This window comes from Falco punctatus (genome assembly GCF_963210335.1).
Source record: "Falco punctatus genome assembly, chromosome: 13".
NCBI classification, from domain to species: Eukaryota; Metazoa; Chordata; class Aves; order Falconiformes; family Falconidae; genus Falco; species Falco punctatus.
Genome location: NC_137593.1, coordinates 14,809,304 through 14,827,728, shown reverse-complemented (window position 1 = coordinate 14,827,728; position 18,425 = coordinate 14,809,304). Strand labels below are relative to the sequence as shown.

General features: G+C 55.8%; 1 protein-coding gene across 2 annotated transcripts in view; it reads left to right on the top strand.

Annotated features, from left to right (window-relative positions):
* Positions 1–18,425, top strand: part of XXYLT1 (xyloside xylosyltransferase 1) — a 37,288-nt gene that overhangs the window by 73 nt on the left and 18,790 nt on the right. The window contains exons 1-2 of one of the 2 annotated variants that reach the window (XM_080410124.1): positions 21–480; positions 6,007–6,154. In XM_080410124.1, the coding sequence (XP_080266250.1) occupies positions 58–480; positions 6,007–6,154 (571 nt within the window). In that variant the 5' untranslated portion in view covers positions 21–57. Of the gene's footprint in view, positions 1–20; positions 481–6,006; positions 6,155–18,425 lie in introns of those variants that run through there. The other variant, XM_080410125.1, reaches the window with a different exon arrangement.

Below are 18,425 nucleotides of genomic sequence, written 5' to 3'. Positions count from 1 at the left end.
GGCGCGCGGGGCGGGGGCGCGCGGGGCGGGGGCGCGCGGGGCGGGGGCGCGCCCGGCATGGCGGCGATGGGCCGCGCGGCCCGGGGCTGGGCGCGCTCCCAGCCCTGCGCCCTGGCGCTGGCCGCCGCCCTGGCCGTCTGCGCCTTCTACTACCTGGGCGGCGGCGGCGAGACCTTCTCCAGCGCCACCCGCCGCCTCCGCGCCACGCCGCCCGCTCCGGCCCACCGCCACCCCCAGCGCGGCGGCGGGGAGGCGGCGGCGGGGGGCCGGGACCTGCATCTCCTGATGATGTTCACCAAGGCGGAGCGGAGCCCGGCGCTGCGCGCCAAGGGGCAGGCGGCGCTGCGCTCCCTGCTGCGGCACGGCCGGCTGGGCGGCGCGGACGCGCTGCACCTCCACCTCGTCACCGAGGGCGCCAGCCGGGACATCGGCCTGGGCCTGCTGCGGGACCTGCTGCGCGGCGCCGCCTTCCGGCACCAGGTGCGACGGGGCGGCGCGGCGGGCCGGGGACCGCGGGCGCTGCTGCTCCGGGGGCGGCCGGCCGCCCCCCGGCCGTGGGCTGCGCGGCGTTTGCGGGCGGCCCGGCGGCGCGTTAGCCCTCCGTACGGCGAAGGGCCGCGGCCTAGCAGAAAGAAACTTTCCCGGCCGGCGGCCACGCCTGGCTGCCGCTGCCCGCCCAGCCCCGCGGGCCGGGTGAGGGGCCTGCCCGGCGGAGCCGTAGCCCGCCGCCCGCCGCGGGGTGACTGGCCGCACTCGGGGGCCGCGCCGCCGCCACGGCGCTTTCACCGGGGAGAGCGGTGGCTGTGAGCGGTGCGGCCCCTCGGCAGAGCCCGGGGTGGGCCCGGCTCGGCCTGGGGGGGGGGGGTGTGGGGGGCGGGGGGCTGCCGGCGGCGCTTGGAAGAGGCGATGGAGGGCGGCAGGGGCCGGGGGGCTTCCACGGGCCGGTGTCGGCCCTGCGACCTGCTGGAGGAGTATTTCCACCTCGCGGAAACGTCGCGCTGTCCGTGCGAAGTCAGACAGGTGTCTGGAAACGGGGAGTGTGGAGGTGAGGGACCCGTGGGCACCCGGACTGTCCCGTTCCCAGGTGCTGCTGCCGAGTGGCGGGCGGAAGCGTTCCCTGCTGCTCTGTAACTTCTCATTCCTCAGGTGCTTAATAGTAACTGAACCCTGAGACGTAGCTAGAGATGCAACCCTAACGTTGTTTATACACATCATTTATTGGTAAATAATCCCACTTTTTCTTAAGCGGTGCTTTACTAGCGCAGGTGCTCAGCCAGGTCACATCCATGGTGGGTAAACTGCTCCGTGCCAGCAGTGCAGAGCTGTCGGGAGGGGTCCTGCCTCGGGAGGGGTCCTGCACGCCGCAGCAGGGTGGACTGGCAGTGCCCCGTGACAGTGCCCTGCAGCTGTGCAGTGTGACAACCTAGTCCAGGTTTGTGATATTGTGTCCCCTGGAGTGGGAGGACCACCAGGCCACCATGGCATTCGGATCCTCTGTGTGTGTAGCTGCCTTATTGCCATCTGTTCTTCTCAGAAACCAAATTCTTCTACGGGCAGCCTCGGCAGCATTGCTTCTCCAGGAGCACGTGGGCTTGACAGTTGAATGTTGTGTGACGTGGGGACGTGCGAGTGATGTGCCTGTTGTGGGGTGGGTCTCTGCCTGTGGGTGCTTGTGGACTCACAGTAAAGCCTGGTTCACTGCTTGGTGAGTGTGTTTTGGACCTCGGTGAGTAGGTCTTGCACCAGAACTCATCTCTTGGATGTGAGCAAGCAGTGTGGTCTGGAGGGCTCAGGTGAGATCTCACTGGGATCTGCTTAGCAGGAAACATCATCCTAGCTTGGACCTTTGGTGCTGCTAAAATGTTGAAGGTGGTTGATCCTGATACTCAGGTAGGTCCAGGAGTAACCCATCTCCATCTTGATACCTTTTCTTTCCTGGTTCTCTTGGTGTGTCCCCAGAACGTTCTCCTCGTTCTTATGCTGTTTTCCTAGAGCAGACTTGATAAAGGGCTGAGGGCAACTTGAGCTGCTGAGGCAGGATTGATAAAAGCCCTGAACTTTTTCTTCATGAGAACATGTTGCCCTCCCCTCCCAGCAGAGCTGGGATCAGTTGGATCTTCTGTTAAGAGTGAAGCCCAGGAACCACGCCTGGATCCCAGCACTTGGGGAAGGTCATGGGCCAGCTCTTGTCTCTCCCTGCACAAATTCAGGAGTTTTCAAAATCTGCTGGGGACTGACGCAGCCGGTTATTGGGGCAGCACATGGAGAGTGAGAGCGCGGGCCCTTCGGGATGCACCGCGGTGGGGTGCGTGGGAGCAGCTTAGGCACAGGACCCTCCCTGCTGGCAGGGCAGGGCAGGCAGCTGTCCCAGTCGTGATGTGGTGTCATCGTTCCCGCAGTGCCCGTACAGATGTGTCCCAGATGTGGAGCTGGGAGCGTAGTGTGCCAACGGCGAGCGGCAGGTGGAGCCCGTGCTCCACGAGGTGGTGGTTTTTTGGCGTGGCGTGGAGAGCGGCGGGGACGGAGGAAGCCGGCCGGGAAGCACCCGTGGGCAGCGGTGCTGCAGGGAGGACTTGCCGCACGCCAGCACCCAGCCAGGACGTGGCCCTCCTGCCTGTGCCTCGTCCTCTGAGCCCGGCTCGCCGAGGTTCTGCTGGGCTTTTTCCAGGGCTTTTATGCTCACAGTTGCAGCGAGCGCATCCTGTCCCGTGGGTTGCAGGGTGATCTCTGCAACATTTCCCGCATCCCGGTGAGTGGTAAGTGCCCAGGAGCAAGCCTAGGCATGTCTCAGCAGCCGATACTGTGCTTACAAAGAGCCCAGACTCACCCCGTTTCCTGCAACTCTGGGCTGCGTACTCAGACTCTCTGCACTGATTCATATCACTTATTTATTCCGTTCCCCTCTGAAAATAAAATTAACCGTGAGCTCTGCTCGTTGCTCTTCCTGGTTGCTTGTTTAGAACAGCCCTGTGGAAGATGCTGCCAAACACCGACTCCTCCGTGGGTCTGGTGCTGTGTGAAGACATGCTGGGGTGAATGTAACTGAGCTTCTGTGACTCTATGCTTACAAGAGAGCTGAAAGATGCACAGCATGAGAAGAAGGGAAAGTTAAAGAGAAATGGAACGTGCGTTGTTTTTTCCTAGTGGATCAGTTGAAAGGGTCTTTCCTCGGTGCAGGACATGAGTTTATAAAACTGTGCTTGCACAGGAAACCCCTAGAACTTAACGTTTCTTAATGTGCTCAGCAAACGTGGCTGGATTTAGCTACGGGGATTTACTGAAAGCTGCTACACAAATAAATAACGAAGTACAAAATTAGCAGCAGATCAGCAAGCTGTGCTAAAGTCAGCACTGGGGAGAGGAGAAGCCCTCACAGTCCTGGAGAGGCTGACCAGCCTGTGGCTGCGGAAGGAAAATTCAGCTGCTCGGGAGTTTGCTTTGCAGAAGTGCCTAACCAAAGGGTGGGCAAAAGACACAAATTTTCCTGTTTTCTTTGGCGGGGGAGGGAAGGCAGATGATGCTGTGTCTGGAGTTTCAGGAGTGCTTTTCCCATGATTTTTGTCCACTGGTGCTTGGCACTCTGCTCATTTCAGAGGTGACTGGAACTGGTTTGACTTTTTTTTTCCTCCTGTTCATCTTTTTCCTATGTGCTGTGCAGACTCCAGGCTGTCTTTGCTGGATGCAGAAGGGCAGTTACAGGTGCTGTATTTCTCCTCCATGCTTCTCCAGTCTGGCCAGACCCCAGAGCTGCCACTGCTGAGCTGGGCTGGAGCAGAGCACCACAGTGATGGTGGTGCTCAGCTCTGTGCGCAGGTGGTCCATGCCTTTGCACCTGGAGAGCAGTGGTGTTTTGCTGTGTTTGGTCACCTGGGATCACTGCCAGCAACGGCACTTGGCACTGCTGATCTGCTCCCCGCAGCTCTGCTGCTCTCCTGCCTGTTCCTGCAGCGCTGCCGGTGCTAACCACGATGGCAAAGCCAGCTGCGAAGCTTGGCAGGGCTGCGGCAAAATGCTGCCGTAATGTTAACTGGTAACAGAGTTTCCTCCCCTGTCCAAAGCCAGGTGTGGCTGCTGATGAGCTCTCCCAATGCACTTTCGTACATGTTGTTCTGTGTTTTTCCTGCCGTCCTCCTGCAGGCGCTTGGCCCCAAGCCCAGCAGCTGGGACGCCAGCAGCCTGACCGCCCCACTGGGGGACACACTGGCCGCAGAGCCTGTCCGAGGGCTCTCATACAGCGCCTGGCTGACAGCAGAGGCCAGTGGCCAAGGGTGGGTGTTTGAGGTGCCCTCCCCAGGAGGGTGGCTATGGGGACTCTGCTGTGACTGTCCTCCGGTGGTCCCCCCCCACGGGCTCAGCCATCGTGCCCAGGGTCAGGTGGGCCTATCACATTGCCTTGTTCCGCATACTGCAGGTCCCATGAGTGGCTCCCAGCCTTGGTGAGCTGTGCTCTGATGCAGGAGCGCTTTGGTCTGGGTAACATTTTCTGCAAGAAGGTGTGGGAGGAAGAAGCCCCAGGCTGCTCGCTGCCTCCATCTCTGTGCCACATTTGTTGGGTGTCAGAGCAGCCCCCGGTGCATCACGTAGAGAGGATGATCATTGCACCAGCTCAGGTTCCAAAGCTGCCTTTTCTTCTGAAGCACTCGGCTTGGTTTAGGTGATTTAAAAAAAAAAAAAGCAAGTGCTCTATCCTGCATGTATAAGTATACACTGCAGGGCTCCTTACTCTTGAGCAGATGAAGTTTTAGTAGGTAAAAGGAGTGAAACCATAGGACTGTTGAATAGTTTAGTTTTGAATGGACTTCCAGAAGTTGTGTGGGGCTGACTCCCCTCTGAAGGCAGGGCCAGCTTGGGGAAGTGTCTCAGTATCCTTCAAACAAGGGGTATAGGCTCCACTTGCCAAAATTCAAGTACTGCTGCGAAGTCGTATCCTCACTGGCCTTCAGTTCCTGCGGGGCTTTTCCTGCTGTCCCTGGCCTGAATAAGGCAGCGCGACCTCAAGTCTCCACATTTGAGGTCCTGCACTCCCTCTTATCTGCACCGGGGTTGTGTCCCTCGTCCCTCTTAATTACCCTGAAAATCTCTCTGGTTATCTTGCATGATTCAGTGACCTGCATCCTTCTGTGTGTATAACGAGTATCAGGCTGCATGGAAGTTCCTGTTCACCAGACTTTGGCCAGAAATAATTATAAACTTGTAAAATTGCAGTAGCTGACAAGGTACGTTTGCAGTTGCTCCAGTTTCTGGCCCATAGCTGCAACCCGCGTAGGCGCACCAGGGCCAGTGCTGGTGCATGGGCTGCAGCAGGACTGGGGAGTGCAGAGCATGGCTGGCTGAGCGCAAGGAGAGCTCCAGCACAAGTGGGCTGAGATGCATCTAGAGAAGTTGCTCAGCTCTGCTGTAACTCCTGATGTTTGGATTTTCATCAGCGTGTTGTGGCCTGTCCTCCCTTTCCCCCTCCAGCCCCAGCGGGACGTGCTGCAGAGCTTGTCTCCGTGCTGGGCTGAGGTTCAGGAAATCCGGGCTGCGTCCCTGGCCCTGTCACAGCCTGCCTCTGTAGCAAGGAGCAAATCTTGGTCCTCAGGGTAAGTGACGTGGTCTGGCTTGCCTCAAAATGGCAGGATGCCAGAGCCTGAAGCGAACCACCACCTCTTCTGATGGACTCCATATGGGAGACCAGATAAGTGGTTGCATTAGGCAGTGGGAACAGACCAGAAAAAAACCCACAAAACATTGAACATGCTTGATTGTGTGAGTGGATTTGAGTCTCTGCTCATCTCACAGTTACAAAATGGCTGTAAAAATCCTTCCCTCCTTTCCCTGGCATTGCTGGCTCTCATGGCAGGGCGACGTGAGGGGACAGGGCAGTTGGGCCCCTCTGTGCAGCTACAGTGCCACCAGCAGTATTTGTGCTTTGACAACCTCCCGTGCTTGCCCCATTCCGCTGCAGGCTGAACAAAGGCTGCCAGAGCTGCGCCAGCTGAGTGGTGTTTCTGGTGTCTCTCCCAGGTAATAGTCCATGATGTGAATGAGCTGACAGAAAAGCTGTTTCCAATCGTTGAAGCCATGCAGAAACACTTCAGTGCTGGATCAGGAACCTACTACAGCGACTCGATCTTCTTCTTGTCGGTTGCCATGCATCGCATCATGCCCAAAGGTAAGGCTCCACTGAGCTGCCGCAGCAGCTGCCTCTGGCAACACAGGCTTTCTTTTTCTTCTGCATGGAGATACTATCCAGTGCTGTTTGAAACACAAAGTTAATAAACTTTTGGGGTGTGCTTCTGGGGTTCTCCTCCTTCCTGCAGAGTGACGGACCCTTTGGTCCAAGACCATCCCCATCCAGGTCTCCACTGGTGTGAGTGGTGGGAGGTTATCCATGCTGCATGGCAGCAGGCCCTGCCTTTGTGCCCTGAGATGGTAGGAGAGGTTAGACAGGAGCAAGCGTGCTTCCCCTGTGTGTGTTTAGAGTCCCCCTTCCCCTTGGGGTGTCAGCAGGAAGGTGCCACGTGCTTGTGGTGCAGCTGGGGCACTAGCAAGCATCAGCAGAGAGCAGCTGTCGAGCCTTTCCTCTTGGCTTTGGTGAGTTCTTGGAAAGCTTTGCTGATTAGCAGCCACTGATCACTTAAGTTTCCTTATTGTGCCTTCACTCTGTTGTTGCTGAGTGCAGGAACAATAAATCTGCAGGAAAACAAGGCAGCTGGCAGAAGGGGTTTGGCTCAGTTAATGCTGTGTTTTCCTTCCCTGGCTGCATATGGGTGCTTCTCCATGGACCAGCATTCTTGCTAGCCTTGGACCAGTTGCACAAGGAGGGTGTTGCTTTCCTGGGTTCCAGCCCCCTTCCCTGGAGCTCCCCCAGCCCTGCCTGTCCCTTCCTGGGGCTCGTCCCTGGGCTCTCCCTGCCAGCTCCCCGCTGGCTTGATGCACTGGTGATGGCAGCATCCCCTCCTGGGCTGGCCATGGGCCTTCCCTGTGCCGCAGCAGGGTGCAGGTAGCAGTGGCAGCAGGGAGCCCCGGGCTCCTGCCTGGCTCTGCATCTGTCCCAGGGGGAGGTGACCACCCTCTCAAAGCTGTTTGTGGATGGCATGCAGTGGTGGCCCATTCCCATATGTGCTGCTGAAGCAGCTGTTCCCATGGCTAGCACCGCAGGCACCGGCAGCTTCCTCGGCATCTGGAGCGTCTGCCCAGCCATAGTACTCTCTGCAGACTTGCCACCGTGGATCTCAGGCGCAGTCTTGCTCTTGCTGGGATGTGAGTGGGTGCAATTCCCCTATGCCCCTGCTGAGCCCCGTCCCAGATTGGTTCTGCACAGTAGCTCCTGCCTCTGTACTGGTTCGGGAGGCTCTCTCTGGACTTGCCCTTATCCTCCTGGCTCAGCCACCCGTGCTAGCTCATTAAACAACGGGGCAGTGGTGTTTAATTTGTGCGGGCAGGTGTTAGGGAAGAGCAGGCAAGGAGGCGACCTGCTTCGTCCCCCTGGGTGCTGTGGGGTGAGGTGGTCCCAAGGGTCTCATCCAGTCCCCGCTGATCATTACTCTGGGCTCCAGCAAATGTGCTGTACTTAGCTCTCCATTTGACTTGGGTAATATTTTTTTGTGTCTGGTGATGTCTGCATTGCGAGCGCTTTGAAGTACGCTGAATACAAATGGCAGTATTAATGCTGGCTAATTCACTCCTCCCGATTCCCTACCCTGTCTTTACCGTGTGCTAAAGATAGCTGTGTCGTGCCGTCTGCCAGCAAGAAGCTGCTCGGTCTGAAATGCCTTTTCTCGGTTTGTCAACCCGTGAGTTGTCTTGTCCCTTGGAAAGCTTGTTTGCTCTCCCTGAGCCTGACAGGGCTTTCAGTGGTCTGTTTGGGACACAGGATGTTTAAAGAGGCATTTTTACGGTTTCATGAGCTACATTTTTGCTTCAGAAGCTGCTAGTAAAGCTGATTTATATTTCCCTTGCAAGAGAGGTCAGGTTTATTGTGCTGGGTGCTTGGTGATTTATGGGGCTGGTGGGGCTCCCTGTCCCCATCCCTGCACAGCCGGCACGCAGCAGGGAAGGCTGCAGCTCTGCTGCCCGCTTGCAGGCTGTGGGTGGCATGGGAATGGCACTGGGCTCCTGCTGCTCTCCTGGTTCTGACAAACCAGCCTCTACTGGCATGAAGAAACCACTTTGCTAAGTTGGAGGAGAATGAACTAAACCTTCTTTTTCAGGCAGTATTAGCATTTTACCTGGTGCATTTCTGTGCCGTTTCACCTGCTACGTCTTTTTGTGCACCTCTGTAGGCACATCTGGCTCCATAGTGTTAGCACCTTTTTTTGTGGAAGCCAGATTTGATGGGAAGCTTAAGCATCCTGCAGCAGAAATTAAGGCCTTGATCTGCATATTCAGCTCTCGTGTGTGTTTGTTTGTATTTGTATTAATCAGTGTATAGTTTTTTTCCAATAGCTAATGACCTTTGCATTAAAGTTGCCTGGCTTTAGTTTCCAAAATTTATCATTTTTTGAGGGGAGACATTTCCATAATATCATGACTTAGTGATTTGTTTGGAGCCTTGGGATTGTGACGGGACACTGCCTTTGCAGACCAACGGCACTGAAAACTGAACACCAGGGATATTTATTTTTTTTAAAGACTTGTGGAACATGTGCTGGCTGCGTGCATATTGCACTGAGAATAAATGGGTTTTGCCACTCAGCTGCTTTGTCTTTCACTGTTGCTTGGGATCCTTGCCCAAAAAACTTCAGATCTAAAACCCGCAGCTGCCAAACTATAATATAACAGCTTCTTAGCTGGTGTAAATCATGGAACACTCTTGCCTTAAACGTCTTACATCAGTGGAGTTAATCTGATTTAAACCAGCTGGGGACTTGGTATGCAGTGTGCAGAAGTGCAGACTGCATAACTCTTGTCTGTGCTTGAGGCTCATAAATCCTGTTTTAATGCAGTGTGGCCAGGCCCAAGGAGCTGGACGAGGGCTTAATGCATTGCAATAGTTCTGCAAGGGAGGAGTGATGGGAAAAGTACACACAGAGAGGATGGGCAGGGTTCAGGCTTAGGACAAGCTGCCAGGATGACGACATGAAATGGTCTTGGGACTTGCAGAGCAGTGCTAGGAGGAGAAAGGACAAGGATTTAGACCTTTGTGCTTTCCTTTTCAGTATGCCCCTCCAGTGATGGCCTCTAACTTTTTACTGGCTTTGATCCCTCCGATCACTGGTCATTTTAGCCGCGTAACTTAAGAGGCTCTGGCAAGGTTTTTATCACCCTCCCTGCAAACATATGAAGGAGTAATGTCTGGGCAGTCTGCCTGGCAGGCATCACAGGACAGATGCCTGGTGCCATGAGTGGCAGGAGGAGGAGTTGGGGTGGCAGGGGGGCAGCCTGGGGAAGTAGTGGGCTCCCCAGGGAATTTTTGGCCCCCATCCTTGCCCCAAGTCAGGTAGTTTTCAAGGAGAATTAGTTTAGCAAGTGGATATCCTCGGTAGCTGGTGGACTGAGGGAGAGATGTCAACATCCACCAGCTTGGGCAGAGCTTTGAAAGCTGCCATTTGGTGTTTGACTTCATTGGTTTTGCTGACCATGCTGCAGCAGGATGACCCTGTGGGAGAAGAGAAGGAGCAGAGGGAAAACAGGACAGGATGGAGAAGCAGCTTTGGGGTTTATCTCTGCCAACTTGGACAGAGAGGTGGAGTCTGTTAGCTAAGGGGAGTCTCTGAAACCTGACTGGAGGTGCCATGCCTCACGTGGAGCGAGGGTATTTAGCAGAACTTGACTGAAGGTGGTATTTGACAAATTGGAGGCAGCAGTTTCCTGTCCGGTGAGAACAGCTGGCAGTCTCCCTGAGGAGTAGCATCATCTCTGAATGTGGTCTCCTCCTCCCCTCCAGCAGCATGTGGGGGAGCTCTTGGGGTTTCTCTCTGACTGATGGGCCCATTCTGAAGGCAGAGGGCTGACAAAGGGTGGGAGATGAGCACGAGCTGCAAGGGGCCCTGGGCTCTGCTGTGTGTGAGGTTAGCCCTCGTGCAGCATGCTGCATCCTCCAGGTTTAATTCATTAATTAAATTAATAATTAATCCTGGCACAGCTCTGGGTGGGCAGGGGAATGAATGTAGCTCTGCTCCCTGGTGGGATGCAGCTGAGCAGAGCTGTGGCTGGGATGTCTGCCTGGAGAGGGAATGCCAGCAAGGATGGGGCCTCTGCTCCTGCTAACAGGATCTTCACACAGGCAGTGGAGGGAAGAGTGCAGAGCAGGATGGGGTGTGGCTGCAATGTTTAATTCCACTAATGAGATCTCTTGCAAGCTTATATATAAAATTAGGCTTGGAGATCTCCAGGAAGGCAGCTCAACAGGATGGCTCGTCCTCGTGCCCAGCTTCTCTTCTGCTTTGATGCCTGCTGCATCCCAGAGATGACCCGTGTGCCTGCAGAAGGCTCTGAGAGCAGACAGCGAGAGCCATCAGAAGGTGTCTAGCTAACAGCCAGGGAAAGAGGCAAATGCTGTTTGGCTCACCCTCAGCCTGTTTTAAATACTCTGAAAACATGGGACCAAGAAGGCAAAGAGCCAATTCCCCATCTGGTTTATTCTGATGTTAGGAATCTGGGTAAGAAAGTGGATGTGTTGGAAAATACTTGGGAGGAAATATTTGGTGAGGAAATAATTGACCTAATTATTACTTTGAAATAAGTGAGAGGAGATTCAACTATATTATTAATATCACCGGTTGCAGCTTATAAGAGGCAATGGATAAGAGAAGCAGAATCTGATGTATGAAGATACACCTGGGGACTTGCTGACTGAAGACTCAGGAGCTTGGTCTGCAGGTGCATTTGGCAAGGTTATTTGTCGGGCTGGTAAGGGAACAAAGCAGCAGTGAGAGAAGTGGGTAAGTTTCCGTGTGACTAAACAAAGTTAAGGAGCTATGAGGGAGGAGAGCAGAGCAGGACTGAGCATTGAGTATTGCTGAAATTTATGGCCTGTCAACATGGTCTGTTGGAAAAAAAACTGGAAGAGTTTCAGAGAAGTGACTTCTGTCAAGGCCAGACCTGGCTGACTGGGACCCTCTGGTCTGGGAGAGGGCTGGTTGAGGGGGTTATGGTGCAGTCGTGAGCCATGCGAGGCAGATGTTGGTACGAGAACTGGAGAGCAGCGCAGCTGGTGAGAGGTGGGTTTAAAACAGAGAGTGCTGTGATCCGTGGAGCTCCTTGCTGCAGGATGCTGTAGATGCTGGGCTGCCTCATGGAAGATGTAGCTGTGCCATTGGCTTGGAGGAGATGCCCGGACCTAACGTCTGTGACACACCGGGATCAAGTGGGAGGCCCAGTGGTCTCCCTGGCATCAAACTCTGAACGGGGCAGTTTCTTTAGCTCATTATCAATGGCTGTACTGAATATTACTGATTATTAAGCATAGACCAGATGATAATGATGTTTGTTCATGTTGCCTGTTAATGGCCAAGCCCCAGCCTGCTTGGGATTTGGTGCTGCTTGCAGCAGGCTCCAGCTGCTGGCTCCAGCTTGGTCTCCCATGAAACTGATATCAGCCTTTGCCTGCTCTGGAACTCCTGGCCCAGAGACAGCGGCGTCTGTGAGCGTCAGCTTGGGCCTTTCCCACTGAGCAGAGCTGGAGGGAGGGCAAAGGCCAGGGAGGAGACGTGTTGGAGCAAGTGCTGAGCTGCACGCTGCCTTCTCAGGGCGCCTTGCCTGTGCCAAGGCTGGGCACCCGGAGCACTCCTGCTGCTGGCTGTGGAGAGCTGGGAGCCAGGGGGAATGGGTTAAGCACTGAGGTATCAGGAAAATGATCTGCCTGTTGGAACAATGCCTTGACAAGTGACTGTGTTCTGCTAGTGCACTTCTGCGAAAGCAGGCAGGCAGCATCCTGAAAATGTTGTCTGTTGCATTTGTAGATGTCTGTGCATGAGGGTTTGCTGTTGCAGCAGCAACGTTTGAATCTATAATGCGGGATTGCCCACAGCGTGCCAGTGACTGCACGAGATGTTTCCCCTCAGCGGTGCCTGTGTGCAGTGAGTTACAGTGCATTAATCCTGCGTCACCTGATGAACAAAGAAACTTGCATCAGGGGTCCGTAAGGTGGAGCCCAGCGGAGGACGGGGAAGCATTACCTCCTCTTCTTCCTCCTGTCAGCTGCAGGGCAATTCCTGGTGCATGGTCCGGCTACCCACAAAACTCAGTGACTTACATTGTAATAAATGAGCATTTGGGGACTGTGTAACTCATGATCCTTTCGTGCTGGCTGAGCAATGCTGTCGTTGCTGAGCCCTACCATGCTGGGGGTGTGCAGAGATGCAGCAGGTTGGGAGAGTTCTGGGAGGAGACTGCCTGTGTCCCCGACTCTCCAGGCCTGATTGTGTGTTATCAAAGTGGAGATGTTGTGAAAAGGCACAGAAAATCAAGGTCTCTGGTGGAGTCCTGGGAGACGGCCCTGGAGCCACATGCTCCCAAGCCACAGTTCCCACAGGATGCTGCAGTAGCTGAGGGTTGCATTTTTTTGGGGGCGGAAATTTTTCCATCTTTACAGGGATGGAGGGAGTGTTAATAGTTTCTGGTGTGCTTTCATAACCTCCCTCCCTGCTTCACACCATGGCCATGTGAAAAACAGCCAGCTTCCTTCCCCAGCCTGTCTCTGGGCTGCACGCATTCATGTCAGATCCCGTGATGAGAAGAGAAGAGGCTGGGGTGACGGATTTGTGAGCAATAGGGAGAGTGGTGCCAGCCATTGTTCCTTGCTGGGACAAGCCTGTTGTGCCATGGAAATTGTTTTTGTGGTGCTGTTTAGGAGCAGGCAACAGCAGACCTCTAAATAAACCCATCCCAGCTAAACGCCAGAGGCTGTGGCCGTGGTAGGGGGGTCCTTGCCTGCCAAAATGAGATGCTAAGCCCCTCTGGCTGCCCGCAGGACATCCCTCTCCTGGGAGGAGAGCCCCTTGGCCCCAGCCCTGCTGCAGAGGAGCCATCGGGAAGGGCTGCTGTGATGAGGGGATGTGGATGCTGCTCGGCAGGTGCCTGGCTGCCCTGCGGGTGTGTTGCACGGCAGAGGCCCCTTCCCTGCGGCAGCGCTGCAGCTGGGGGCTGGCGTGACCCGCAGCCCCTGGGGGTGGTGTCGCTTCTCATCATTTCTGGTGGCCGCCCCTTGCTGCAGTGCCACCAGTGATTATTTTTGGATGTCCTAGATCTGTCAGGCCGGGGCAGGCAGGTGGGGCTGTTTCCACCCCTCGTAGAGCAGCAGGTCTCTGTGCCTGGTGCTGCAGGTGGGTGCTGCCCTCCTCCCTCCCCAGCCAGCCTCATTCCCCCATCCCTGAAGGGTGGAAGCTGCTGGGGATCACCTGGCGTTGATGCCAGGGCTGCTCTCCCCCACGGCCTTGCTCCCTGCCCTGCCATAGCTCATTAGAGCTTAGCAGGAAGAAACAAGGACAAAATCTGCCTTCAGCCCCTTCCCCCACCGTGTGCAGTTAATTGGGATGTGAGCTCATGTACCTTAATGCGTTTATTTTCCTGTATCTGTTTTTGGTTTCCCTTTCCATCTCACCCGCTCGTTACTTCACAACTTTCCATCTGCACTGCTTTCTAATTTATGGCAACATGGAATTAAACCTTATTTTGTCTGATTAAAAGGTTTCCTGCTGCTCTTCCTCCAGCTCCAAAAAGTGTCTTCACACTCTTCCCCCAATGGCACCATATATTAAATACATAGCAAGCAGCACGGCCAGCTCCATCCTGAAAGCTGTTGCATGCACAGCAATGTCTCTGCCTTGGAGTCTGGTTAGGAGCTGAGGTGTTGAGCACTGTTAAATAGTGCCTGAGACCTTGATGGACTGTGGGGAGACACTTGGATGCACAGGAAAAATTAATTTCCTGAAACAAAACACATCCATTTCCTGCTGAGTCTTCCCCATCCCTCTGGAGATGGTTGTGGGGGACGAGCAAGGCAAGCGGAATGATGCTGCCCTCAGTACCCAGGGCCGCTGCTGCTGCACCAGACCCCTAAGCTCACCCAGGTGCCTGCCCTGTGTGGGTGGTAGCGATGATTTGTCATCTGTCTCTGGCAGGCAGCCTAATTTTTTAATTAGCTGTTAAGCTGGAATTGCTGTGCAGCATCCACTGCTCTGCGCTGCTCTGCTTAGCAGCTGGGGCGCTTAGGCACATCCCGCCTTGCCTCCTGCCCTCCCCTGGCCTCTGTTTGCAGGGAGGGGAGCCTCTTCAGCTGTTTGAGGGAGAAGGGGGCTGCTAGGCTGCCCCAAGGAGCAGAGGGGACCCTTGGCTGCGCAGCAGAGGCAAGGACCCGTGTTTAAGTGGGCAGTGGAAGGTAAGCTTTCTGTACCGTGGCAAGCCCTGACAGTGCAGGGATTTGTAGGATCATCTTTCCTTGGGAGGGTGGGCTCTGGAGCAGCACAATTTCCTGGGAAGGGGGACCGCAGCCCCCCCAGTCGCCATCACACTGGCAGCAAGCTCCCTGGAGCGTGTTGTGCTTCATGCGTGCCCAGCCTTGGCTGCCTTCCTCTGGGTGAGGCTCTCTGGTGCTGTCGGGGTCAGCTGCAGGGGCAGCAGTGATTAATTCTGGAAGCAGAGGGGAGGGACTTTGTCAGTTGCAAAAATAAGGCCTGGAAGGGGGAGACACAGCCAGAGAGGAAGCTGCTCACAGCCCTGCTGACAGCAGGAGAGAGAGTGGCTGGGGGCAGCCGGCACCTGGGGGTGGGGGCAAGCCAAGCACAGGGAGTCTTTAATGAAGGGCAGGATGGAAAAATCCAGCGTGTTTGTGTAAATAAACTGTGTGTATCCATGCTGGGCTTGTGGCACTGGCATCACTGCCCAGCACTGCAGCTGCACTTGTGCCTTGCTCCCTGCTGCAGGTGAGGATTTTGGGGGTGGCTGGCTGCTGCTGCTGCTGGGCAGCACCCTCCAGGCTGCACAGGAACCTTCCAGAGCCTGTTGCCAAGCCTGTGCCCGTGCCTGGCCTTGGTGCTGGCCGTGGGAGCTGTGTTTTTCTTGGCCACACATCTCTCTGAGCCGGCGAGGGCGGAGGATCCTGGTTTCGCAGCCAGCACAGGCGGTTTTGCAGAGCCACGCGTTGCTGCCGGCAGGCACGCTGCCCACTGGAGCAGGGTCTGCTGCATCCCTGCTCCAAGAGGTTTATTGCCCAGGGCAGTGATCTGAAAGCTGCTGCTAGTCCTTCACAGCTCCTGCTTTTTCCTTGGGATCTCACCCTGTCGTGATGGGAAGAGCTAAAAAACCTGGTGGAAAAAAATCATTGGTAGACAGATCCAGACCCAAAGCGATGGTGAGAGGTGCAGGGGAGGCTGTCCCGTTGTGCCCAGTGTTTGCAGACATGAGCCCTCCAGCCCTGCTGACCCCAAATCGGACAGCCTGGTCCTCCTGGCCTTCTTCCTTCTAGCGGTTCAAATCAAGTGGCAAAAAGCACAGCCACCAGCTGGCCCTTCCCAAGACCCCGGCAGCAGCCCTGCAACACCCAGAGCTGCAGCCAGCAGGGGACACTCCCGTCCCTTCGCTGTGCAGTGTCACCCGTGCTGGCTGCAGCTGCTGCTGTCCCTGAGGAAGGGTCTCTGAGCCACTCTGCATCTGGCAGCGGTCTGTCCCTGCCCATCGCCCTGCCCTTGCGAGGCCGTTGCCCCCTGCACGGTCTCCAGAAGGATGGAGGCGGCTCCTGCCTCCTTGTGTTGCAGGACTTGCTGCTGCTGGCTCTGCGGGGAACGGTGAAGCAGTGTGCCTGAGCCATGCAGCATGTGAGGCATGGTCAGCAATCCCAGTGGTGCCCTCCTTGATCTCGCCTCTTCTGCTCTGCATGGGATGGGTGCAAAGCGCCAGCCTCTGGCCGGAAAAAGTGGCTGCTGTCACGCAGAGGAGGTGCTGGGAGGTCGGGGAGCTCCTGTCTAATACATGCCAAGTGCTATGTTGGTGATTGGACTCAATGATCTTAAAGGTCTTTTCCAACCTAAACAATTCTATGATTCTATGCCAGAGGGGTCCCTCCTCCTTGGCATGGTGCAGCAGGGTGTTTAGGTCCTTAAAAACAGGTTTGTGGAGACCCTGGTGCGGAGCATGGCAGGAGCAGGATCAGATCTCTACCAGCATTGGTGACAGGCAACTGCCTCAGGAGAGTGTGTGAGATGTGGGCATAGAGCAGCTGGCAGGGCAGTGGCCTGTCCCCTCCAGCCATCCCACCACTGCCTGCAGCACCTCTGCTGCCAGACCAGCTGCAGGCAGGATTTTGTACCCTGAGGAGTGAGCTGAGCTTGTGCCAACACAGTGGGCTGGAGAGCTACACCACCTCCAGGAGGTTTTAATTCTTGCTGCTTCTACTGTAAAGCTGTTAAACCACTGCTTAGTTAACAGCAATTAAGACCAAACCATTTGCTGGACAGCTTCTGCCCTTTGCATTGTAATGGCAGCTCTCCATTTTGCTGTTTGCTCCTGGACACAAAGTTAATGTTTTCACTCTTTTCCCCTCTCCACAGAGTGATGGTGGCTGCCAGCGGTGGCATGCCTCTGCCTCAGATCTGGTGTGGTTTGTATGGAAGAAGAGGGTTTGGAGCTGAGGTACGCCCCAGCCCTGCACCTGCCATCTGGGCTCAGCTTTGCCAAACAGGGAAAGTTGTTGGGACTAAGTGTAAGTGACCTCGCTGGCAGAACAGCCTGTGCTGCATGCAGAGGCCAGGCTGTGGGGCTGCAGGGTCTTTTGCTTTTCTGCCTGTGTGTTAGAGCCCGATGCACGGTTGGTAAACCGCCCTGGGCTCCCCACACCTACTCAGGCATGCCTGGTGTCCAGGAGGTTTGTAGCTCATGTAGGAGCCTCTCAAATAGCACGTTGTACTCCAGAGATGAGTTTTGGCCATCACTAGGTGACCTGTGGATGCCCTGGCTGCCTGCAGTGCTGGGGAGGCAGTGACTTGCTGATGGCAAAAGCATCGGAGCAGGAGAATGCCAATAGCTGAGAAGGGCATCTCCTTTGCTCCCTACAGGTTTCTAGGTGGCAGCTGGCATTCCCAGAGGAGCCAAGGAGTTGTGCCCACAGGCTTGTGTGCTTGGCAGCTTCCACCAGGCTCCATGCAGGCTGCTGCCTTTGCATCTCCTCTTCTCCTGACCCTCCATCCATCATCCATGTACTTTCCTGTAGTTCTAAATCCACTATTTAAATCTCTTGCAGTACATCCCCGCAACTCAGGCTAGGGGAAAGTAGTCCCAGCCTACAGGCAGGCTCAAGGCTGCCCATCCACAGGCTGCTCCAAGCAGTGGCTGCAGGTCAAGAAGGGCTGGAAGGGTAATGGTTGCTACAGGGTTGCTTGCTGCACAGCATCCCCAGAGCTCTGGCTGGGTCGGCTGAAGCAGTGCCCCTCCTCCCCGTGCCCCCCGCTGCCACTCACGCTCCGTCCTGACTCTTCTGAGAAGAGTGATGGGCTCCTAAGGGTCGCACCACATGTTGGTGGGGTGGTCTGGCTCGCTGCACACTTGCCTGCTCCTGTCCTGCTCTGTGCCCCCTGGGCCGGGGGGCAGGTTGTGGCATTGGTGCTTCCCGGGAAGGGCCATCAGACTTGCTACAGAAGCTGCCCCCTGCCAGAGGGTTCCTGGGCACCTCTCAAGGCATCCAGACAACCCACTGGGCCCCTCGGCACGCAGTCGGGTGCTTGCCTGCATGCCAGCGCAGCTCTGCTGTGGGCCCTGACAGAGGATGCTGGGCAGCACGGCACAGGGAAGTGACCTCTGCTTGCTGTGCCCCCCTGCTTGCTCTTGGAGGAAGGAGGGAGCACCTGCATGAGAGGAGGTCTGCACCAGCATCTCTCTGGAGTCCTGCTGTGGACCTTGATTCTCCCTCTCTTTGGCAGCTGAGCCCCAGTGCAAGGTGACTTGGGTACTGGTGGTGGCTTTCTCTCCTGGTTTCCAGCACCGCAGACTCCGCTGTGGGATTGTACATCCCTGAAGCTGGTCTTCCTCCTCTGGACGTGGCTGGAGGGAGGGTTTGAGCCAAGCCCAGAGAACAGCCCTGCTGTGGCTGCTGGTATGAGGCTGCAGTCAAACATTACAAGCTTTAAATAGGGCCGGCCTGTGCCATAAAGCTGTCACTGCTAATGGAGATCATCTCTGCTTTGAGTGGCATGACTCCCCTTTACGCACTGTGGCTGGGAGAGCCAGAGTTGAATGGAGCAGAGGGTAATATACAGTATGGCAAAGTTAGAAAATGCACTTGCTGAGCAAAACACTTTCAGCCTTTTCCCACATTTCCAGCTGGACCCCTCCAAGCAGTTTGTGCTTAAGAGAGCACGCGATTCCTCCGCCCCCGCATGGCAGCCAGGACAAAGCACTTGGTAAAAGGGCAAAAGAGCGTGATACATCATAAATATTAGTCCCTGGCCCCTTGCCAGTCCCAGGCAGAGAAATCTTCTTGGCCATTAATCTATCTGTGCAAGCTGCAT